A 20,146-nucleotide genomic window follows, 5' to 3' on the forward strand; every position below is an offset into this window, starting at 1 on the left:
AAGACCTTACACGCTCTGGCCAACCTAATTTACGCCCACTCTATCCTCCTGGGCTCCTGCCACACTTTTCCTAAAGTGCCTGCAGTTCTCAGCTCCTTCAGGCCTGTGCTGGTCCCTCTAACTGGGTTATTCCTGAGTCTTCATCATTCAGATCTCAACTCAAGCGTCACCTCCTTCCTCCGAACCTTAGCCTTCAAAGTCGGAACCCCCACCCAGCACCTCTCAAGACTGGAAACTCTCCCTGGAGCTAGAACACTGCCTGGCCTGCATGCTTTCAATACTTCCACAAAAGGTTGAATGGAAAAAACCAAAAAAACAAACAAAAAAACCTGAACACACCACTCAAATCTGCCAGCTCCCTCCATTCAACCCCTTAGAATACCTGGGAGGGATTAATTCCTAATGAAAACGTAAACGAGAGATGGCATAACAAATCAGCTCAAAACCAGGGCGACAACCCGCGGCGGAACTCGTAAATGCCATCTAAAGAAAGTTCCAGGAAAACCCTTTCCTGATGGAGCACACACTTCTCAAGAAGTGAAACCAAAGGGCCGGAACGAGCTTCCCGGCGAGCGGCGAGCGCCGTAGGCGCAGGGCGCTGCCTACCTTGAACTCAGCGGAAAGTTGTGGTGTGTATTCGCGTGTCCAGAGGGCGCGCACTAGCGCCGCCAGGTGCTCGGTGACCTCGGCGCGGCCGGGCGCCGCCCGGTAACGCCCAAGCGCCAGGAACTCGGCCAGCAGGTCGGTGTTGCTGAGACACTGCACCACAGCGTTCATGAAACAGGTGTTGCCGTGGTTCTTCAAACCCTGCGCGCCCGGGGGCCGCGCCCCATCGCCGGCGGGGAGCTGGGGCTGGTGTCCGGGCGGGCGCTCCCCTCCGGGGCTTCCGGGCGCGGCTGGAGCCGGGGCCCAGGCGCAGGCAAAGTCCCCCTCACCGTCGCCGTCGCAGTGTTCCGGCTGGGGCTGCGGCCAGGGCTGCGAGTCCTCGGGGCGGGAGCGGCTGCCCAGCGCCAGCAGGAAGCGGCTGAGCAGGCGGCGCAGGGAACGGCGGCGACGGAGCCGGGGCGCGGGTGGACCCCCTTCCTCCGCGGCCCCCGTGCTCGGCTCCATAACTCCTATCCGCGCGCCTCCCCGAGCGGAGCCCGGAGCCCCAAGAGGACCAGTCGCTAACAGGCCTTTACAGTCCAGAACAGGAGCCGGGGTGCAGGCTACCTGCGGACCAGGTGTGTGGGGGGACGGGGCGGGGACGGGGGCGGAGTCAGGGGCGGGGCCGCCCCTCCCAGCGCGGGAATCCCGCCGCAGGTTCCGCCCCAGGGCAGCGCCGGGCCAGCCAACGCCATCCCTGCCGCCGCCACCTTCGCCCCCGCGGCGCTGACTGGGAATAAAACACTAGGAGTCATGGAGTTCACATTCCCCTTACCTTTCATAAACCAACGGACCTGAATTTAACGTCTGCCCTTTTTCCCTCCCAGCCTTCAAGCTGTGGAAATGAGAGGACTGATAAAATTTAAAGCGCCTAGTAAATTTGCAAAGTCCTAGCTATTTCTAAATTTCTTGTAATTACGTCCAGGTGAATATGTAGGAAAGGGAAAGAAAGGGAAGACCCTCCCAAGGGCAGTTTCTGTCATGGTGAGAGTCGCGCACTAGGAAGTGTAAAGGGACGGGAGCGCTTTTGTGCACTGCTGCAGGCTCGGGTGTGTGTGGGCACCTAGCGCCACTCCTTCCAGCCCGTCTGCGGGTAGGGGAGGCAGAACCTTTGCCGGGATCCGCCATCCTAGGACCAGAACTGGGAGCCGCGTGTTGCCCCACGTGAAATAACCCGATGATTATGGTTTGCTTTTTTAAACTATGGAGTAAGTTAGAATCTTTCTACAAAAACTTGCGACACTTGATCATCCTTGCTTTAACTGATGGAGAAAGGGGCTCAGGGAGGTTAAGGCAATATACTGAGGCCCCAAAACCCGTAAGCAGAAAAACCAGAGCGCTCCTGCCAGCCCCACAGGTTGGCTCGCTCCAACCTCGCGCTGTACAGCGTTCGCTCACCAGGCAGTTTTCTGGATCTCAGACACGCCCCCTACGCGGTCACCTGCTCATTCCTCAACGCAAAATCCTTGCTGAATTGTTGCCCAATCAGAATTCATTTGGCCTTGCCAGGCCCTTGATTCCCTGGGTAACTGTGGGACTCTGCTCACTTTATCCTGTAACTGTCTGGTTTATAATTAACCAGACAAAGTCTTGAAAAATGAATTTCTCATAGATTTCTAGCTCAAAAAATGATCAGTAGAATGCGTTATGGCACCAACATCCTGAAATGTTACTATTGAAGTATTTGATAAATAAAAGATCCCATTTATTAAATATCGGCCTTGGTATACCAAATAAGATGCAAGTGACCAGATGCAACAACAACAACAACACAAAAGAGCATTAGTTAAAGGATATGCTTAGGACGAAAGTCTGTACGGTGCACTGGGGCCTTGGTGTTTCCTGAAAGGATCACTATTTACCCTTTCCGGAGAAGAATTCCCTTTGGATGATTAACATACAATGCCCAGTCCCTCGCCCTTCCGATGGCACGCACAGGGGACAGACTTTATGGCCAAAAAAAAGCACCCATGAAATTTCATCTTTGATGGTCACCCCAAGACCCCCAAGGACACACAGTGGAGAAAGCATTGTAATTCATGTTTAACTTGCTCTGTGTCAGGAATTCTGCTGATGCTTTAGTGCATTATTTTACTTACCTCTTACAGCAGCCTTGGGGGCAGGAATTTATTCTTGCGATACAAAAAGTAAAACAGTGGCTTAGAGAATTTTAAAAAATAAAATAAAATAAAATAAAATAAAATAAAATAAAATAAAATAAAATAAAATAAAATAACTAGCCCTGGCTGGGTCGCTCAGTTGGTCGGAGGGTCCTGCAGATATGCCCAGTTTGCTGGTTTGATCCCAGGTCAGGGCACACGCAGGAGTCAACCAACGAATGCGTAAATAAGTGGAACAGCACATCTGTGTTTCTCTCCCTCCTTTCCTGTCTAAAATCAAACAATAAAAAAATACAAAAATAAAATAAAAAGCTACCCGAGATCCAGATTCAAACCCGCATCTTGCCCCATGCAGCTTGACCAATGAAATGCTGATTAAGAAGGTGAGCTCGCCTTCCTTATTTTCAGAGGATATCAGCAAAGCGATCTGTGGATGTATCGTGAGGCAGGGCTGTGGGTCTTGTAGAGCCATAGAAAAGAGATTATGACAGGAAACCAACAACTAGAAGTTTATTCATACTAAAAAGACTTTTAATTACAGTTTGGACAAATTACTAGAGCATATTTCAATTTTAACATACAGTTTAAGAATGTCAAATACATTCTACAAAGGGATGGAGACACAGTTAAAATATTTTGACTAAAGAACAAAAACCCACCAAAAGCGGTCTTAGAGTCGTCTAAGCTGCAACGTTCAACAGAACTGTGTGCGGTGCTGTGAATGCCGGCTGCTTCACGAGGTAAATGGGTACTTCCACCTCAAAATGGCTCCGTCGGCACTTACACTAATGATGTACTGATTTCCTGGACTTATCCGAATGCGCGTGATGTTGCCACTGTGTCCAACCCCAACATGAGTCACTTCACCCTCGTTATAATCCCAAACTTTGACCATATGGTCATTTCCACCTGAAAAAGACATTTATATGACATTGCCGTAATAGAACACAGAGTAACAGCCTTGATTTCAAATAACTGAATTATTTTCAACACATTTCTAACCTGTCTTTATAACAACCCTTTGCCTTGATTGTAAACGTGTAGGTCTGTTTTAGTTAATTTGAGGGGGGAAAAAATACAAGAGTTGATACCACCCTTGATCCCACCACCCAGAAAGAACCACTAACAACATCTTTGGTTAGTTCCTCCCAGCCTTTTCTCCGCGACTGTGCTGGTACACATGTGCATCTGCGTATGTCGCTGGGATCGTACCACGTCTGCTTTTGTATCTTATTTTCAGAAAATGTGTTTTTGAAACTTTAATTCATTTGGAGTATTTCATTGTTAATGTTCCAAAGAATCAAAGGGCCTGTCAGGAAATGATATTGATGTTGTTCCAACAGGCATGCTGTGTGGTAAATGCTCCCTGGAACCACTGACTTAAAAGCCTGGCATTTAAGACTTCAGCAGGAAAGAACAGAACAAGGCCAGGGCGCAGCCCATGCCCTGGGAAGCCCCCCTTCTCTCATGGAAGCCCCCCCGAAAGTGCCAGCAGTGTGAGGCTTAGCTTTCGCTTGTGCCCCTCAGGCTGCGGGGCAAACATTTCTTCTCATTGAGTTGTGACTTCTGCATTTTTCTTTTCCAACCACAGTGGCTGCGGTGCTCAGGCCTGACGCAAACCACGTTGCCCTCTAGGCCCCTTTTTTGGTCACCTCCAATGACCTCCTGCCTGCGAGTTCCATCTCCCTACTTACATGAGTCAGGCTTGGCTTTCTTTTCTGACCCCAGTACTGACCTGTGACAAAGTGCACTCCTTCCAGGGTGATATCCATACCGTTGATTGACCCCGACAAGGAACCTTCCAACTCTCTGATTACTGACCCATCAAATACTTCCCAGTAAGCAATCTGGAATTCCAGAGAGAAGCATTAGGCAGGACTCAGCACAGCGGAATCATCCATGCACATGCTAGCAAAAGATGGTCCTACTTTATATAGAAGGTAGCAAAAATACATCACGGGATGATATGTTGGCTGAAATTATAAATAGGCTAAAGCAGGGGTGGAGAAGCCATTTTAATATTTTTAGTATTGGTTTTTAAATTTGCATTCTATTTAAAGAGACGTTGATGTGCTGGTAGACCCGGACTGTGATAGAAGTGGTTGTGATCATACCAGGCAGATGAGTCTGAAGTCAGTTGTAAAAGAAAAAGGGAACAGCCACCGAATGGGCTTTCCCACCTCTGCTCTCAGAAGGGGAGAGCAGGGCTCTGGGCAGAGGAGAGAGCACATGCTTCCATCAGCTTGGGGGGTGAGCAGTCCAGAGAGCTCCGGAGACTGCGCCTGACAAAGCCACCGCTCACTGTGCCTGTCCCTCCCTCTTCCTCATCCCACCCCTATTCCCAACTTTCTCTTCTGCCTCAAAGCAATAAGCATGCCACAGGGTGGAGTTTTTAAGAAAAACCATTAATATCTGCCCCCCGCCGGCCCCCGCCGCCCCGGGGAAGGGAAACTAGGTAGGATGAAGGGGGAGTGGGGGGAGACAGAGCTCACGGAGAGTTATTTTTCTCTGAATAAACTGCTTTTATACTTTTTGAACTTTGAAACATACATGCACAGCCTATTCAAAACTAAAATTTCTTACTAAAAAAAAGCACTTGACCAGGAATCAGGGGTGGGAACGTGGACATGCTTTTCAGCCTGTCTGTTTCATGCTGGTGGAAACTCGCTGTGTTCCAGCCAGTACGCCAGGAATTTGAACTCCTCTGAACCAGCTAGGAATTGTGTAAGGTATATATCATATATTATATATGTATTTTATATATATATATGATTTCATTTGATGCTTGATCGCTTTAACATAAAGTTCCGTTTTATAGTGAAAGCAGAAAGAACTATAAAAGCACACCAAAATCCTCGTTTCTCAGGAAGCAAACCCATATAAGTAGTTTGTGTCTGACTACCTGCTTTCTTAGCCAAGGAAGTCAAAGTGACCCTCTTCTGAGCTGTTTTATCAGGCCTCAGGCTTTCCTGGATGTCCTCTGCCTGGGATGGTCTTCCCTGAGATCTGAGCCTGGCTTGGTCCTTCCGTCACACAGGTCTCACTCAGCTCCAAGGTCGCCTCCTTAAGGGAGGCCCTCACTGACCAGCTGGCTAAGCAGCCTTCTTCCCCGAGCCAGTCCACAGAACCCATCCTGTTTTCTTTTCAGCTCTTTCACCACCTCATATCTTCTTGTTCACCTGTTACTCATCGTTCATTCATGTATTTGTTGTTTACGTGTGTGCTGTCCAAGTCCGTCCCCTCCTACCCAAGATAAACGTACACAAGAAGTGAGCTCTGTGACAGCAGGCGCATTGTCATGTCCCCAGCACTTAGGACAGCTTTGCAGACTCATGATTTATGATTTAAACATTCTGGTAAAAATTGTAATAAGAGGGAAATAGACTGTTTCCGGTCACATGAACTGAAACCTAAAATATGGCAAATACCACACTAATTTAGAAACTTTATGAACCATATATCAAAGCATTTATAACGAGGTGGCGGTTAACTCCCTCATATCCATGCGACCCCAGTTCCAAGAGGAAACCCACTTGGACCACAAGTCAACGTGGGTTGGGGGATGGGCAGGCAGAAGCCAGTTCAGGCAGATGAGACACAAGAACTCACAAGGCCGACCTACAGAGACTAGAACGGAGGCAAATCTCCACGGCCTCCCGCAGCACTCCATCGGTGTCAGGCAATTCCTGGCTGGACCAAGCAGCATTTCTTGGGCCTTTATGACAAAGTGTCTTTGGGCAGTAGCCCCCAGTCACCTGGGAAGCTTAAACAGGAAAAAGCCCTACTCCTAGATTCTAATTTGGGGGTAGTGGGAGGTGGGAGAGGCACCTTTAGTATTTTCCCTACGATATTTTTATACTTTAAAGTCATCAACATTTCCTCTAGCTAGGAAAAGATAAACATGTAACCTCTTCTTCAGTGATCTCGCAGTCTGAATTAGAGGAATCCAAATCCATTTATTGGATGTGCCAATAATTGGGTGATCTGAAAGAACGGGCAGGGCGCATGGCACCCTAGCACCCTTGCCCCTCCGTGCGCCTCTCTCCTAAAGCCTCTTACTTGCTCTGAGGGGAAATGTCCCCACAAAACAACCAATCTTCAGCCAAGGATATGGACTCCCCAACTTAAGAGATTTTTAATACATTGAAGAAACAGATCAATGAGAAGAGATGAGGAGCTCTATTGTCATTCAATTTGAATTTAGTCAAAGTGACAACTGGTTTGGGCACAGCAATTCCTCTCTCGTCTCAGAAATTTCCTAAAAATAAAAACCAGTGTGTGTCGCACACCTACTAGGGGCAGGCACCCTGCTATGAGCGTTATAGTCGAGCGTGACTTTAATCCTCACAGCAACTCTATGAGGTTGGTGGCATCATCATTTCCATTTTACAGATGAGGAAGGGATGGCACCAAAAGATTACAGAGAATTTCCCAAGTGGCACAGCTGATAAACAGCAAAGCCACCTTTTGAACTTGCATGACCCCAGAGCCTAAACCCTCAGCCACAGCACTTCACTGCTTTCCTCTTGTACCAGAAAGATCTTAGCTCTTGCCAGGAGCAGCTACCTTTCTGTCCGTCCCACTGGTGATGATCTGGAACTCCTCAGGGTGGTAGCAAACACACTGGAATAAGGTGTTGGCCAGGATCATCTGATTCCTCCTAAGATGCCTAAAAAATCGATTCAAAAGCTGTAACACTTGACTTTCTCTCCCCCAGAAAACTTATTTACTGTTCAAACTGGATTTGGAACAAGCTTGCATTAGGGTTGGTGTATTTATTCCGACAGACCTCCCGTTACTCTGCCCGCTCCACTTCCACATCGTCCCATTGCACCTATGGGACGGTCAGAAAATAAAGGGTGGGGGGGCTTTTCTAAAGACAAGGCGCAGGGCTGTATAGGAAGCCTCAAGACCCAGAGAGAAGAAAGTGGGGCAGGCCGAACTCAGAGCCAATCTGCTAGCTTCCACGCAAAGCCCTTTATTCCCGAGGCTGCCATTTTGAAGAGAAGGTCTCGACATGCTGAGTGGCAAAGTGTACGGAGGGCTGTAAAATTGGGATATTATGGGGCCTTACCAATAGGGATTTGGATTCAGTAGGTTGGGATAAAGCCCACAGAGCTGCATTTTTAATCAGCCTCCCAGTGATTCTACTGTGCACGATAGTTTGAGAACCACTGCTTTAGGTACTGTACCAAAAATATGGAAATTAGCTTCCCCTTCTACTGACAACGTGGCAGGGTGTCCATCTTATAGGCCAGGCTCCACTGGCTAAAGAGTGGGCCTTCTGCACAGTTTCTTCTCACCATGGAAGTTTTTAAACACGGTATCTGAACTGAACATTTTAAAAGATTTCGGCACAAATTTACCACATATTCCTGCTATAGAACATGGCGGCCAAAAGCTTTGAAGTGGTCACAAACCATGCACGGAAACAAGTATAGATAGGGCCTCCTCGTTATATATTTTCCCAGTGGGAAGTTCAGCTGAGGCTGACGCTCCCTGCGAGTGTGGTCCTTGGCCCAGCACCGGGGCCATCCTTTGGGAGCTTTTACAGGAGCAAGACCTCAGATGCTACTCTAGACCTGGTGAATCAAAATCAGCACTTTAACACGATTCCCACCTGATTTGTATGCACATCAAAGTTAGAGACACACAGAGCCCAAAGACAGAGGTGTACTTTGGTTTTGTTTTTTAATGTATTAAATAAAGAGTGTACTACCTTTGCCCTTAGTTCCCATTCTCTTCTCTCCAATCAAGAAAATTTTATATTCTTTTGCTATGTGTATATCTATATATATTTCCTCCCACCTCTGTACTTAAGTCTCTCTAATGCAATTATACACAGAGGTGAGGCATCTCAGCAGTGATAGAAGGGTGCTGGGTGGGAGGGGAGTTGCTGGAACAGGACCTAATTTTCCAAATAAACACACAGAAAAAAATGCTTATAGTAAAAAAAATTCCTTGAAAATTCTTTGAATTATTCCAACAATAAGGTTTACCTGCTTTGGTCTGGTTAGCTTGGAGTCACGCGCTCTGTGGAGACAGCGATATGCTTACTGCATAAGGGTCCCTGAGAATGAGGCCCACCAAGGGGAGGGGCGGCCCCACCTGTCCCCTACTCCCCCGACATGGCCAGCTCATCTGGGGACTGCCTGGGCTGCCTGGAACGACCGGATGAACAGCTTACATCACTTCCGTTATTGCCCTTCTCCCTTTTGGGGGATACTTAAGAGATGAACTAGTGTCAGATAAATCAGGCTTCACTGCACCTCCCTGTCTGTGCAGAAACCTCTAACATGCAGCTCTTCCCGGAAACTATGCCCTTTCCACCAGCATCCATGAGTAGCCATGGAGATGAATGGCTGCTGATAAGCATCGCTTTGTGTTGCCTTGCATATGGTTTCTGCACTTTGTTTGAATCTTCTTTCGAGTTCAATATAATGACGGCATTGTTGGGTTTGTAAGTGCCACTTGGTCCTCCCCATCACAGATACCTACACCAGGTCCCAAATGATGCAGGTGCCATCCGTGCTGGCTGTGACACACTCCTCGTTGTTCTTCTTCACCCGGATGCAGGACACAGAGGACTGGTGCTCCTTCAGGGCCTCCTCCAGCTTCTGGGTCTGGCAGGCTATCTGCCACACCCTCACCTGAAAGCCACAAGGCACAGGCTCACAAAACGCACTCTGGGTTTTTGAAGGGATAAAAGAAATTCTAAGAGCTTTTTCAGCTCTGCTCTGCCTGACCTGTTCTCCCTTGGTCGTGTGGGGTGGGAATGCTAAGTTATAAGCCAAGAATATTCTCCCATGGAGCCAGGAAAATGCTCCCAATGATCCTCCACCTGCCTCTACTTTCAGGGGCCGAGAAAGGTATTAGGTTCCCACTACTAAAATGGATAATGCAAGGGCTGCCGCTAACGCAAGAGAAATAGCACATCTACTCATTTCCTCTGAGTATTACTCTCAAGTTTCTAGTGCCATCTGGAAACCTCATGGGCACTCAGAGCCATATTCAAACTTTCACATCCACGGCTCAATTTTAATCATTTAAAAAGCAATAGATTTCAGCCCCATCAAGGTTAATATCCACTTTTTATTAAAAAAAATATTTTATAACACCCCTTTGCTATCCTGAAGTGAAATGCATAGGTAATACAACTATCTACACACAAAATTTGAAAACAGTCCACCTGATGTCCTAACTGTAATAAAAAAAGGAAAGTTATTTAGTCATTATTGCAAGTCCTATAATGGACAAATTCTCGGTTACAACTGTACCCGGAAACATAATAATATAGTCAGATGCTGATGCCTTCTTACAATGAGTATGTTGGACCTATGAAAAGTAAGAAGCGCAGAAACTGCTTTGTCTAAGTAATATAAGGCAACGAAAAGGCAGTAGTCTAGGTGAACAATAGACTAAAAAGTCATGTTAGGATAAATAATTTATGTGTACCTGATAAAAGGAAAGTAATCTTAAATGAAGAAACACATTCTGAAACATTTTCTTAGTAAAGAAAATCGGAAAGCATGAGGTATCCCAAACGAGGGGGGCCACATTCTATCCTATGGCGTCCAAGTAATTTCCCTCTGTTATGACGTGGGATGAGATGAGGACTTTTGCCAAAGACAGCAAATCTCCAGTGTGGAAATCCCAGTGTGGAGGCACGCATTTGGTCTTTTCCACCGTAGGATGGTTTGGGTATGGTGTGGGCACCACACCCAAAGAGCCCTTGCACTAGAACTTCAGAGGTGCCGGGCACTAGCCCCTTCGTTGTGGGATGGCAGGGGTGGTTTGGGTATGCGGGGCGGGGAGGAAGGCAAGGTGGTAGGATTGGGGTCTTCACATCTCAGGCAACGGCCATTTACCAGGGAAGGTGGAAGTTCTTGAGTAGTTTAGCAACTACTGCATTCACACCAGTGTACACCTGCTGGCCAACAGCTCTGGTCTGTAGTCCTTACAAAGACCTTGAGGACTATGTTTTTTTGGAAGGATGGTTCTGAAATAGCTGTGGGGAATGAGAGGAAAAGCTGACATTGCCAGAAGATTGCTGAGCGGGGCCAAGGGCAATGACTTCGTAATGTGTCATTTCCTTCCGTGGCTCTCATCAGCTCGGGTTCAGGAGCCTTGAATGCAGATGGTCTGGTCCCAGCCAAGCCTGAGCATCAGCAAGGCAGATGCTGCAAGAGGCTGAAGGAGCCAGCGAGGACGCTGAGGGTGTCAGCAGCAGCATGGCTGAAGGGATAGGGGAAGGGAGTCAAGCCACGAGGGTGGAGATAGGCAGAGATGGGATTGTCGAGGGCTCACTGTGTCTGTGGCCCACCTGAAAACTGGCTAGTCCAGAGGGAGGTGTGCTCGGAATGTAAAAGGCACACCAGAATTTGAAGACTTAATAGAGATAAAGGGTGCAAAATATCTCCTTGATGGGAATACTGTTATCTCCACAGGACCACAGGAAGCTGAAGCCCAGCGAGGTTACAGAACACATGCTGGCCAGTTTTCACAGCTGGGATGGGCTGGGGGGTGAAGCGGAGCCCAGGCAGTGCAGCTCCAGATCCCAGACACTCAGCTGCTCACCTGCTTGGCCCCAACTCAGCTAAAGCCTCCAGAAGATGCTGTGTTTCCCTTCTCCCTGATGTCATCGCTAAGATCACACAGAGAAAAGAAAGGGAAAGAAAACATGCTGTGTCGAGAAAGGGCAGGCTCGGGGATAGCAAAGCAGCTGCTGAGGACGGGAGGGGAGACTCTAATGTGAATGAGGGAAAGATGCCATAGACTCCTCGAAATGATGGAAGGAAAAGGGCAAGCGTAATCATTTCAATAATTCTTAAAATAGCATCTCTTTTAAAAGATAAGATAAAGACAACTTATATAACTATGCTTTGAAGGGAAAGAACAAGTATGTATTCCAAAACTCTGGCAGAACACCAGCTTGGATTCATAGCTCAATTCCATATAGAATGTTTTCACGTCTGCATCTTAAATGTCCTTTCTGTGAACAAATGCATTTATATGCAGGTTTATATTATTAGAATTTTAATTTATGGTGTATTTTAGGGTTTCATCGAAATCTCAATTTGGTCCCACCTGACTCCTAGAACAGGTTAAAAAAGAAATCGAGTAAATGATCTCTTATGAGGCAATCACACTAAATTGAGGGCTATTTTTTAAAAAAAAAAAAGATTCTACCTCCCCTTCCCCGCCGCCACTGATGACCCTTTTACAGTCGCTGGTGGTGGCAATGGCCGTCACGCCGATCCTGTGGGCGTTGTTAATGACATACATCAGCCGGCCCGTCTCTGGGGCGAAGGCTCGGATTTTACCGTCGTCCCACGCTGTCAGGAGAGGAAAACAAAAGGCGGGCAGGATCAGTACATCACACTCTCTGTGGATGGTTGCTCTCCTAAATCATAAGTGAACATCAGGAGCGGGGCGCAGCGATGGAGGAGAGAAGCCAATCCCCTGCCAATTGCCAGGAAGCACATCGCCCTTTCTCCCGATTCCCCAAACTGGTCACGCCTGGCTGAGGGAAATGTGTGGCTTGCCTTCGTTGAATCTGGCTCCATGCACACCCTGCTCCAGGGGAGAGGAGTTGGAATGGGGAGGAAGGAGGGAGACCAGCTCACACTCTCCCCTGAGCTGCAAAACTTGCACATTCAATGAATTGTTGGATGTAGCACCTGAGGTGTATAATTTAACATCCCCAAATAAATGTGGGCTCCCCACGCTGCCTCCTGCCTTTAAATCTGATGCTCCTTCCCCCGCCACCACCATCTTCCCCAGCTCCATGAAAGCTGCCACCAACTATCCAGTTGCGTAAGCCAAGAACTTCAGTCATTCTTGATTCCCCTCTATTCCATCCACCCAACCCAACCCAGCATCAAACCCTTTAGCAAGTCCTATCAGCGCTGCAGTTAAAAAACACTCTGAATCTGAAGGCTCCTTAACTCATCCACTGGGACCACCCTCACCCAAGCCATCAGCCTCTCTCATGGATGATTATAACAGCTTTTTTCCTGGCCTTAGGCTCTTGCTCTCCTACAATCAATTATCTATGCAGCAGTCAGAGTGAACTTCCTAAAACCACATTACCTCCTTGATCAAGAACTTTCAAAAGCCTCAACCTCCTCTACCATCACTCTCCCCAAACGCTGACCCTAACCTTACCCACGAAGCTCCAGACACACTGGACATCTTTCTAATCTCAAATACACCAAGCTGTTGCCCACCTCAAGGCCTTTGCACTTGCTGTCCCCTCTGTCGGAAATGTTCCTTCCCACATCTTCACATGACTGGCTCCTTCTCATCTTTACTGAGACCTATAGACCTTAGCAATTGTAAACAGGATGCTCAAGGCAAATTCCATTTCATCAAAGACTTGACGAAGTGGTGTGGAGTGGGGGGAGGAGTGATTCATGGGGCTATCTGGGAAAAGAACATTCCGGGAAGACCAAACGGCCAGACCAAAGACCTTATGTGCAGTGTGTGTAAAGAACAGCAAAGAAGCAAGTATGGTCAGTGGGGATAACTGGGAAGAGACAGAGCCAGAGGTAAAAAGGTGGAGGTGGGGGAGGTGAGAAGGTCAGGTAGGTCCTTGTAGGCAATTGCAGGGACTTTGTCCTTTATTCTCCAAAAGTGAAAGACCTTTGAGCCCTAGAAATGGCATGATCTGACTCTTGCTTTAAAAAGAAATTTCTGGCTTCTGTGTTGAGAACAGACTGAGGAATAGAGGTGGTGGGCAGGGGCAGAAGCAGGGAGACCTGGGGGGAAGCCACTCAGGTGATCAAGAGAGAGATGCTGGTGACTGGGACAAGGGTGAAGATGCTGAGAAGTGACGGGACCTTGGATATGCTCTGACGGAGGACTCATGGGGGCGAATGAGTGTGGGGTGTAAGAGAAGAGGCGGTGGCGACCTGAACGCTGGTGACCTCTCAGTGTGATAGCAGCCAGGGACTCCTGGTGGCCTCTTCATGGAGAAAAAACATGCCCAACGGAGAGGCCAACACGGAGGACACGGAGCCAAGAAAAGAGGGATGCAATGGGCTGCTGCTGTCACTATTTAATAGCTGAACCTAAAGATACACTTGACTTTTCATTAATGTGACCCAGTGAGTCTACTTTTTGATGACTGAGGAAATGTTTACATGGATTGAACATAAGAAGATATTAAGAAATTATTATTTCATAGAAGAATATTAGCTTTAGAGATGCATACTAAACTATGTATACATGGAATATTATGATGTCTATAAATTATGTTAAAATTTTTAGTGTAAAATAATCAGATTAAAACTAAATTCCCTTTGAGATATAACTTAAAGACAGAGTTTCATTACTTGAACAACAAAAGGCGTTCCTTGCAAGTGCCTTGCACTCGTTAAGGGCTCAAATCCATTTCGTAATTGAATTACTAAGTTTCCCTGCTAGAGAGAAAGCTAAGTGCTATATGCAGTAATTTGGGAGAAGAGAAATTTGGTTCTGCCTAGCTCAGAAAGACTCCTGGCTGGAAGGGAACTCCAAAGAGAGGCTTGATTAGAAACAAGGAGGGCTGAGTGAACAGTGGGAGGCGGTTCCAGGTTATCCACAGCTGGAGACCAGGGCATAATGAGATGACAGTTTCCAAAGCCAAAGCCACAGCTGGAAGCCAGATCTTGGTATGTGGGCGTTACCTGAAATGATGCTCCTGCCATCTCTCATGAAATCGATGCCGTGGCAGGTCATGTTGGGTACAGTGATGCGCAGCAGCTCCCTGTTGGACAGTGTGTGCCACACTCTGATGTCCTTCTTGGCACAGGTGGCAAATAGCTCAGCAGTGCCACTGAAAAGAACCCACCAAGTGAATATGAAATGTAGCCATACAAGATGCGCCGTGTTTCTTAGGTGCATGTTTGACAGCAAAAATGTGTTTCATGAGGGTAAAGGAAAGGCTGTCTTTTAGGCACCAATTATCTCGATGCCTGATGGTCTGACTGATTTCTTATGTGAAATGGCAGTTGATGCCCATAAATCTTCTGTGAACAATCTTTTTTACTACTTTCCCTTGAGGAAGAGTTGGGACAAAGTTGCTCAAAAAGAAAATGTCAATATAAAAGTCTTTCAATGTCCCGGTAGACTGGAGGATGGTAAGTAATATTTCTTGAAATAAAATACATCATGAGATATTTATATTAAAAAAGGCTAAACAAAACTTTTCCTGTGAAGTAGATAATCATTAAAATTTTAATAAAGAAATTAAAAGGGTACTAGAATTCATGTTTGCAAATAACCCAAAACACTTCTTTACTTAGTTATGAGAAAATAGAAGATCATGGACAAGGAAGACAATCCGAGGGTAATTGGTCAGTCAGGTTTGTTCTTTTTTTAAGGACAACTTGCAAATAGAATTAAAAATACCAATATGTCAAAAAATTACAGATTGTTCCAATTTGTATATAACAAAAGAGTCATACTGGGGTAAAATGAAGACCATTGCTTCACCAGTATGAACATCTAGCTACAGTTTCAGTAGAGACTGAGCTAAATTTCAGATTTAAGTACTTCTCAAAATTTTTCTGCATTTCTTCATAAGGACATTCATGAAAAAAAAAGAGTCACTCTTACTTTAAGATCTATTCACTTTTGAATTAATAGCAAATAAGTGATCTTTTTGACATTTTTAGGTTTGGGGTTCAGAGGTAAAATTTATGGTGGACTAGTGACTTAGAAAGAGTAAACAGCAGGCAAGATGGAACTTCCTGCCAAAGAGTTCCAAATAACAGAGATCAAAAGCCAACATTAAAGTAATAACATTTATTTAAAATAAGAGTAGCTTTATATTGGACACTGCCTTCAGTGAATGAGTTTCTCCTTTGAGAAAGTAAGCTCTTAAAAAGGCACAAGGACCCCTCATGAAAATCAAATATCATAGAATGAATACACCCAGAGAGCTTTCCAGACTCTCCCTACCCTTGGTGAACAGTCCACTTCCTCAGGATTCAAGTCTAGTCCAAAATGAGCCATTCAGCTAGTACAGCATGCTTAGTTTAAGAGCTGAAATGTTAAGTTCCAGAAATAGCCAGACTGATTGGCTCAAGATGGTGCACTAGGACCATATGCTTCCTCCCTAGTGTCTAAAATCTCATGAATATAGAAATAGAGATAACAGAAATAGAGATGGATGTAGATATGTAGATACACAAATCAGTGAAGATGCTGAGGGAATTCTCCATCAAAGACCTATATATTTTTTTAAATGCTAAAAAATTCTATAGGATGAAAAGAAACAACACCAAATGGTAACTTAGATATTTAAGAAAGAATAAAGAGCATCAGAAATGCTCAATTAATTAAATTTTTGAAAAATATTTACGGCTGTTCAAAGCAAAACTTATAATATTGTATTGATTGGTTTATAATATAAATGGGTATACATGAAAACAATCACACTAAGGATAAAAATGGGTTAAAGGGACGTATCCTGCTGCAAAGTTCTTATGTTGTATTTTATTTGAAGAAATCTAACATTAACTCTAAGCAGACTGTGATATATTAAAGATGTATATTGTCATCCTTAGAGCAACCACTAAAAAATTAATGCAAAGATATATGGGTAGAAAGCCAACAGAACAATCAAAATAGAATGCTAACAATATCTGATTTAAATGAAGTGTGGCCAGAAGGAAGTAATAGAAGAGCAAAGAACAGATGACACAAAAGAAAACAAATAATAAAATGAAAGATTTAATGTAACCATATCAAAAATTATGTTAAATGTAAATGGACTAAATATTTTTAAATAAAAAAAGATTATTAGACTGAATAAAAAAGCAAGAACTAAAGGGAGAAATCTATTCATTGCATGAGAATTTAATACATTTCTCTCTGTAGCTGATAAAACAAGTAGACAAAAAATCACTAGGGATAAGAAGATCTGTATGACATTGACAACATTAAAAGCTTCAACAGAGGAAAAAAATGAGTTGTAAAGTACATACTGAATTATTCCATCTACACAAAGTTCAAAAGCAGATAAAATTAATCTGTGGGACTAGGAGTCCAGGCAGTGATTATCTTTAAGGGAGAATGTGAGGGTAATCACTGAGAGGGGTGTTTTGGGGTATTGGAAATGTTCTATTGCTTGGGTGGTAGTCATATAGGTGTGACATTTCATGAAATTCATATTTCTCATAACTTGTTATTCATAATTTGTGTGCTTTCCATATGTAAGTTATACTTCATTAGAAAGTTCATTAAAATTCCTCTTATACCTAGCCAAACTATCACTCAAGTCTGAGGGTTAAACAAAGATATATTCAGATAAGACCAAATGTTCTTTACACAAACTGTCCCTGAAAAAAATTACCAAAAAAAAAAAAAACAATCAAAGACAGATGTGTGAAAAAAAGAGAGTAATAAAAGCAAAGAACAAAAGTCATAGTTAAACATAATTAATTGTGAAAATAATAATATAATCTGGTCTATAATTCTAAATGATTTTAGCATGGAATATGGTGGAAGAAAGGTGAAGAGCAAAATAAAATACGTTGAGATTTGTTTCTTTGGAAAATAGAATATCAGTGTTGGTTAGCTGTAGTCTTTGGCTAAAAAATGGTTAAATACCCATATTTAAAATTCAAGGGTAACCACTAAATGAATGAAAATATAATGCATAATTTCCTAGTCACCTGCAGTGGGGGAGGGGAAGACTGGACCAAATATAATATCATCACTAACAACAAAAGACAAGAAAAGGAAACATATTAAATAGAAAATATTAATAAACTAATTAGATAGCAAAAAATACTAATGGATTAAATTCTTTGGAAGACCAAGACTTATCTAAAACTAAACAATACAAATAGGTTAAACATAGAGTTGGAAAAGACATGCGATTCATAAATAGGCAAATGACAGCAGACTATTGCAGAAGCTGCAGTGGTTTGTGCATGCTTTCTCCCAGTATATTAACATTTCGGTGTGCAAAGTAAGAACAGATGGAAACAAGTACACTAGCACAACTAAAATAGCAAGTAGAAGAGCAATGCAGTCTGGTCCAGGACATTCATTTACTACATGTTCTTCCTCTGGCTTAGCTGCCTCCGCAACTCAGCAGAGGGGAGGGGACAAAAGAGACTGGGTAGTGACTAGCAGTAGGCTTTCTTCGGAGATAATGAAATGTACTAAAGCTAGATTACAGTAATGGTTGCACAACTCTGTAAATATGCCAAAAAACACTGAATAGTATACTCTACATGTGTGAACTTTATGGAACGTAGATTATATTTCAAAAAAGCTGCTTTTTAAAAAGAAAGGTAAGAAAAAAAGAGTTACAAAACCTGAATAGGTCAATAACTATACAAGTATTTGAAAGGATAGTTAAAAATCTACTCATATATAAAGCACCCAGGCCAAATAATTTTATAGGAAGCCTCTTAGAAAAAGACAGGAAAAGAGAGACAAAACAGAAATGACCAATCAATTTTCAAAAAAGCTTCACCTTATGGGAAACAGCAGCCATTTTCACTAACATTTGGGAAAACCTAATCACAGTGACTCATGGAACCAAAACTACATTTCGTAATCTTAAGGACTGAGTTTTCAAACTGAGTCTTGCTACTATAAAACAATAATGGTGAATTTTGTAAATTCAAGCTACATACTGAAGAAGTTCAGAGCAAAACTGACCAGCCTCGAGGAACGAATCTCACCAAAGACACAATGTGTTTCAAGATCCAGTAATGGCAAACTGTGACGGAAGCTCTTTTTGATATCAAAACTGCTGATGGCTGTTTGTTTCACTTGTTCTGTGTGAGATTTACCATGAAACACCACAACTAGATCCAGAAGATCTCTCACGCACACCGCCATTAAGTCTGCCAAATCTGGAACACTTAAGAGACGCAAAACAAATGATTTGAAAGAAGTTTAAAAAAAGCTCTGCTAAGCTTTTTCCAGATAGAGCTGGCGGAATGCCGAAAGGTTTTGCCAGTCTATTTTTCCCTCTCAGGATGCATTTAATAGAAAAGCTAATATACTAAACAAGTCTAAATTTGAATTGTAAAACCTAATGTGGTTTTGTGGTAAAGGCCATAGAAACATCTATTAAAATTATTCATTAATATAGAAAAATTTAAGGAAAAAAATCACAATTTATTATGTTAAGAGATAGTAAAAGAGCATTAATAAAATTAAATTTCCTTGCACACTGCACCAAATCTCCATATTCTTGTGGTTTTTAAGGGTGAAAATATTTTCATATTCTACTTACAATGGAAAGACAATGTCCTGTATGGCTTCAAAGTGACAACTCAATATGAGAGTCTCTTTGAAATCTGTGAAGTTGACACGATAAATGTGTGATTCTTCTGTTCCTACAAAAAACTGGTGTCCTTCCCCTCGAAGCGTGATGGAAGTGATGCCACCTTCTAACTGGACTTTCCTTTAAGGGGAAGGAAAAAGGTAAAGTAGATTCACTTAATCAACAATTGTTTATTAACCATCTGAAGCATTGATTACAGAGAACACAGATTGGCATATGACCTGGGAAATGCCTTTGAGGAGGCGACATGGTTGGAAAGGCAGGAGGTACAATATTGGGGTACACTTGGTCAACAAAGGGGGAGGCAAGCATAGGCTCCAACAGGAAATCATCAGTGAGACACAGTCTGAAATGGGTTGTGCAGCACAGTAGGATTTGAATAGCAGGAATGTTCCAGGCAGGTACCTGGGCACAAAAGACCACGGCAATGGAACACTTCATGTATTCCATTTCTGAGAAACAATCTTAACGTCAGGGGGAAAAGAACCTTTAGGTCAAAGGATGTTTTCACAACCTTATTTAAAGAGTGAAAACTTGGAAGCAACCTAAATATCCAATTGTAATGGAATGGTTAAATGATCTATGATACACCAACTTCAAAGAACATTTGCCTAGCCATTAAAATCATGTTTAAAAGATTACAGATCTCAATCTCTTTCTGTTTCTCTCTCTCTCTTTCTATATCTATCTACCTATCTACATATATCTATATCTATAGATATATAGATATATAGAGATATCTATAGATAGATAGATATCTCCCCATAATAATTTTAAAAGATTATATATTAATATTAAAAATGTTACACTGTTTGCATTAAGTGAAAAATCAGAATACAAACCTTTATAAACTAACTACAATTATTTTTAAAAATTATATGAATAACACAGACAAGAAGAAATAAAGTGTCAGTCATGGCTATCTTCATGAGAACTTTCAGAGATTAGCCCTGGCTGGTGCGGCTCAGTGGATTGAGCGCCAGCCTGTGAACCAAAGGATGACCAGTTTGATTCCCAGTGAAGGGCATAGGCCTGGGTTGCGGGCCAGGTCCCTAATAGGGGGCGCATGAAATGCAACCACACA

At 43.8% G+C, this 20,146-nt stretch overlaps 2 protein-coding genes across 3 annotated transcripts in view; both read right to left on the reverse strand.

The window, feature by feature from the left end:
* The window catches only part of USP43 (ubiquitin specific peptidase 43), a 60,486-nt gene extending 59,376 nt beyond the window's left edge, over nucleotides 1-1,110 (reverse strand). The window contains exon 1 of the mRNA XM_054571250.1: nucleotides 607-1,110. Within this exon, the coding sequence (XP_054427225.1) occupies nucleotides 607-1,110 (504 nt within the window). The remainder of the gene's footprint in view (nucleotides 1-606) is intronic.
* A 2,388-nt stretch (nucleotides 1,111-3,498) lies between these two features.
* CFAP52 (cilia and flagella associated protein 52) overlaps nucleotides 3,499-20,146 on the reverse strand; it is a 32,551-nt gene continuing 15,903 nt past the window's right edge. For both annotated transcript variants that reach the window (XM_054571085.1, XM_054571086.1), the window contains 7 exons: nucleotides 19,012-19,182; nucleotides 14,435-14,583; nucleotides 11,955-12,100; nucleotides 9,264-9,415; nucleotides 7,332-7,434; nucleotides 4,501-4,612; nucleotides 3,499-3,674 (listed from right to left, as the gene is read on the reverse strand). In XM_054571085.1, coding sequence (XP_054427060.1) covers nucleotides 3,499-3,674; nucleotides 4,501-4,612; nucleotides 7,332-7,434; nucleotides 9,264-9,415; nucleotides 11,955-12,100; nucleotides 14,435-14,583; nucleotides 19,012-19,182 — 1,009 coding nt within the window. The remainder of the gene's footprint in view (nucleotides 3,675-4,500; nucleotides 4,613-7,331; nucleotides 7,435-9,263; nucleotides 9,416-11,954; nucleotides 12,101-14,434; nucleotides 14,584-19,011; nucleotides 19,183-20,146) is intronic.

This window comes from Pteronotus mesoamericanus, unplaced genomic scaffold (assembly GCF_021234165.1).
Source record: "Pteronotus mesoamericanus isolate MK-2021 breed Mesoamerican mustached bat unplaced genomic scaffold, CSHL_Meso_final contig_22, whole genome shotgun sequence".
Lineage (NCBI taxonomy): Eukaryota > Metazoa > Chordata > Mammalia > Chiroptera > Mormoopidae > Pteronotus > Pteronotus mesoamericanus.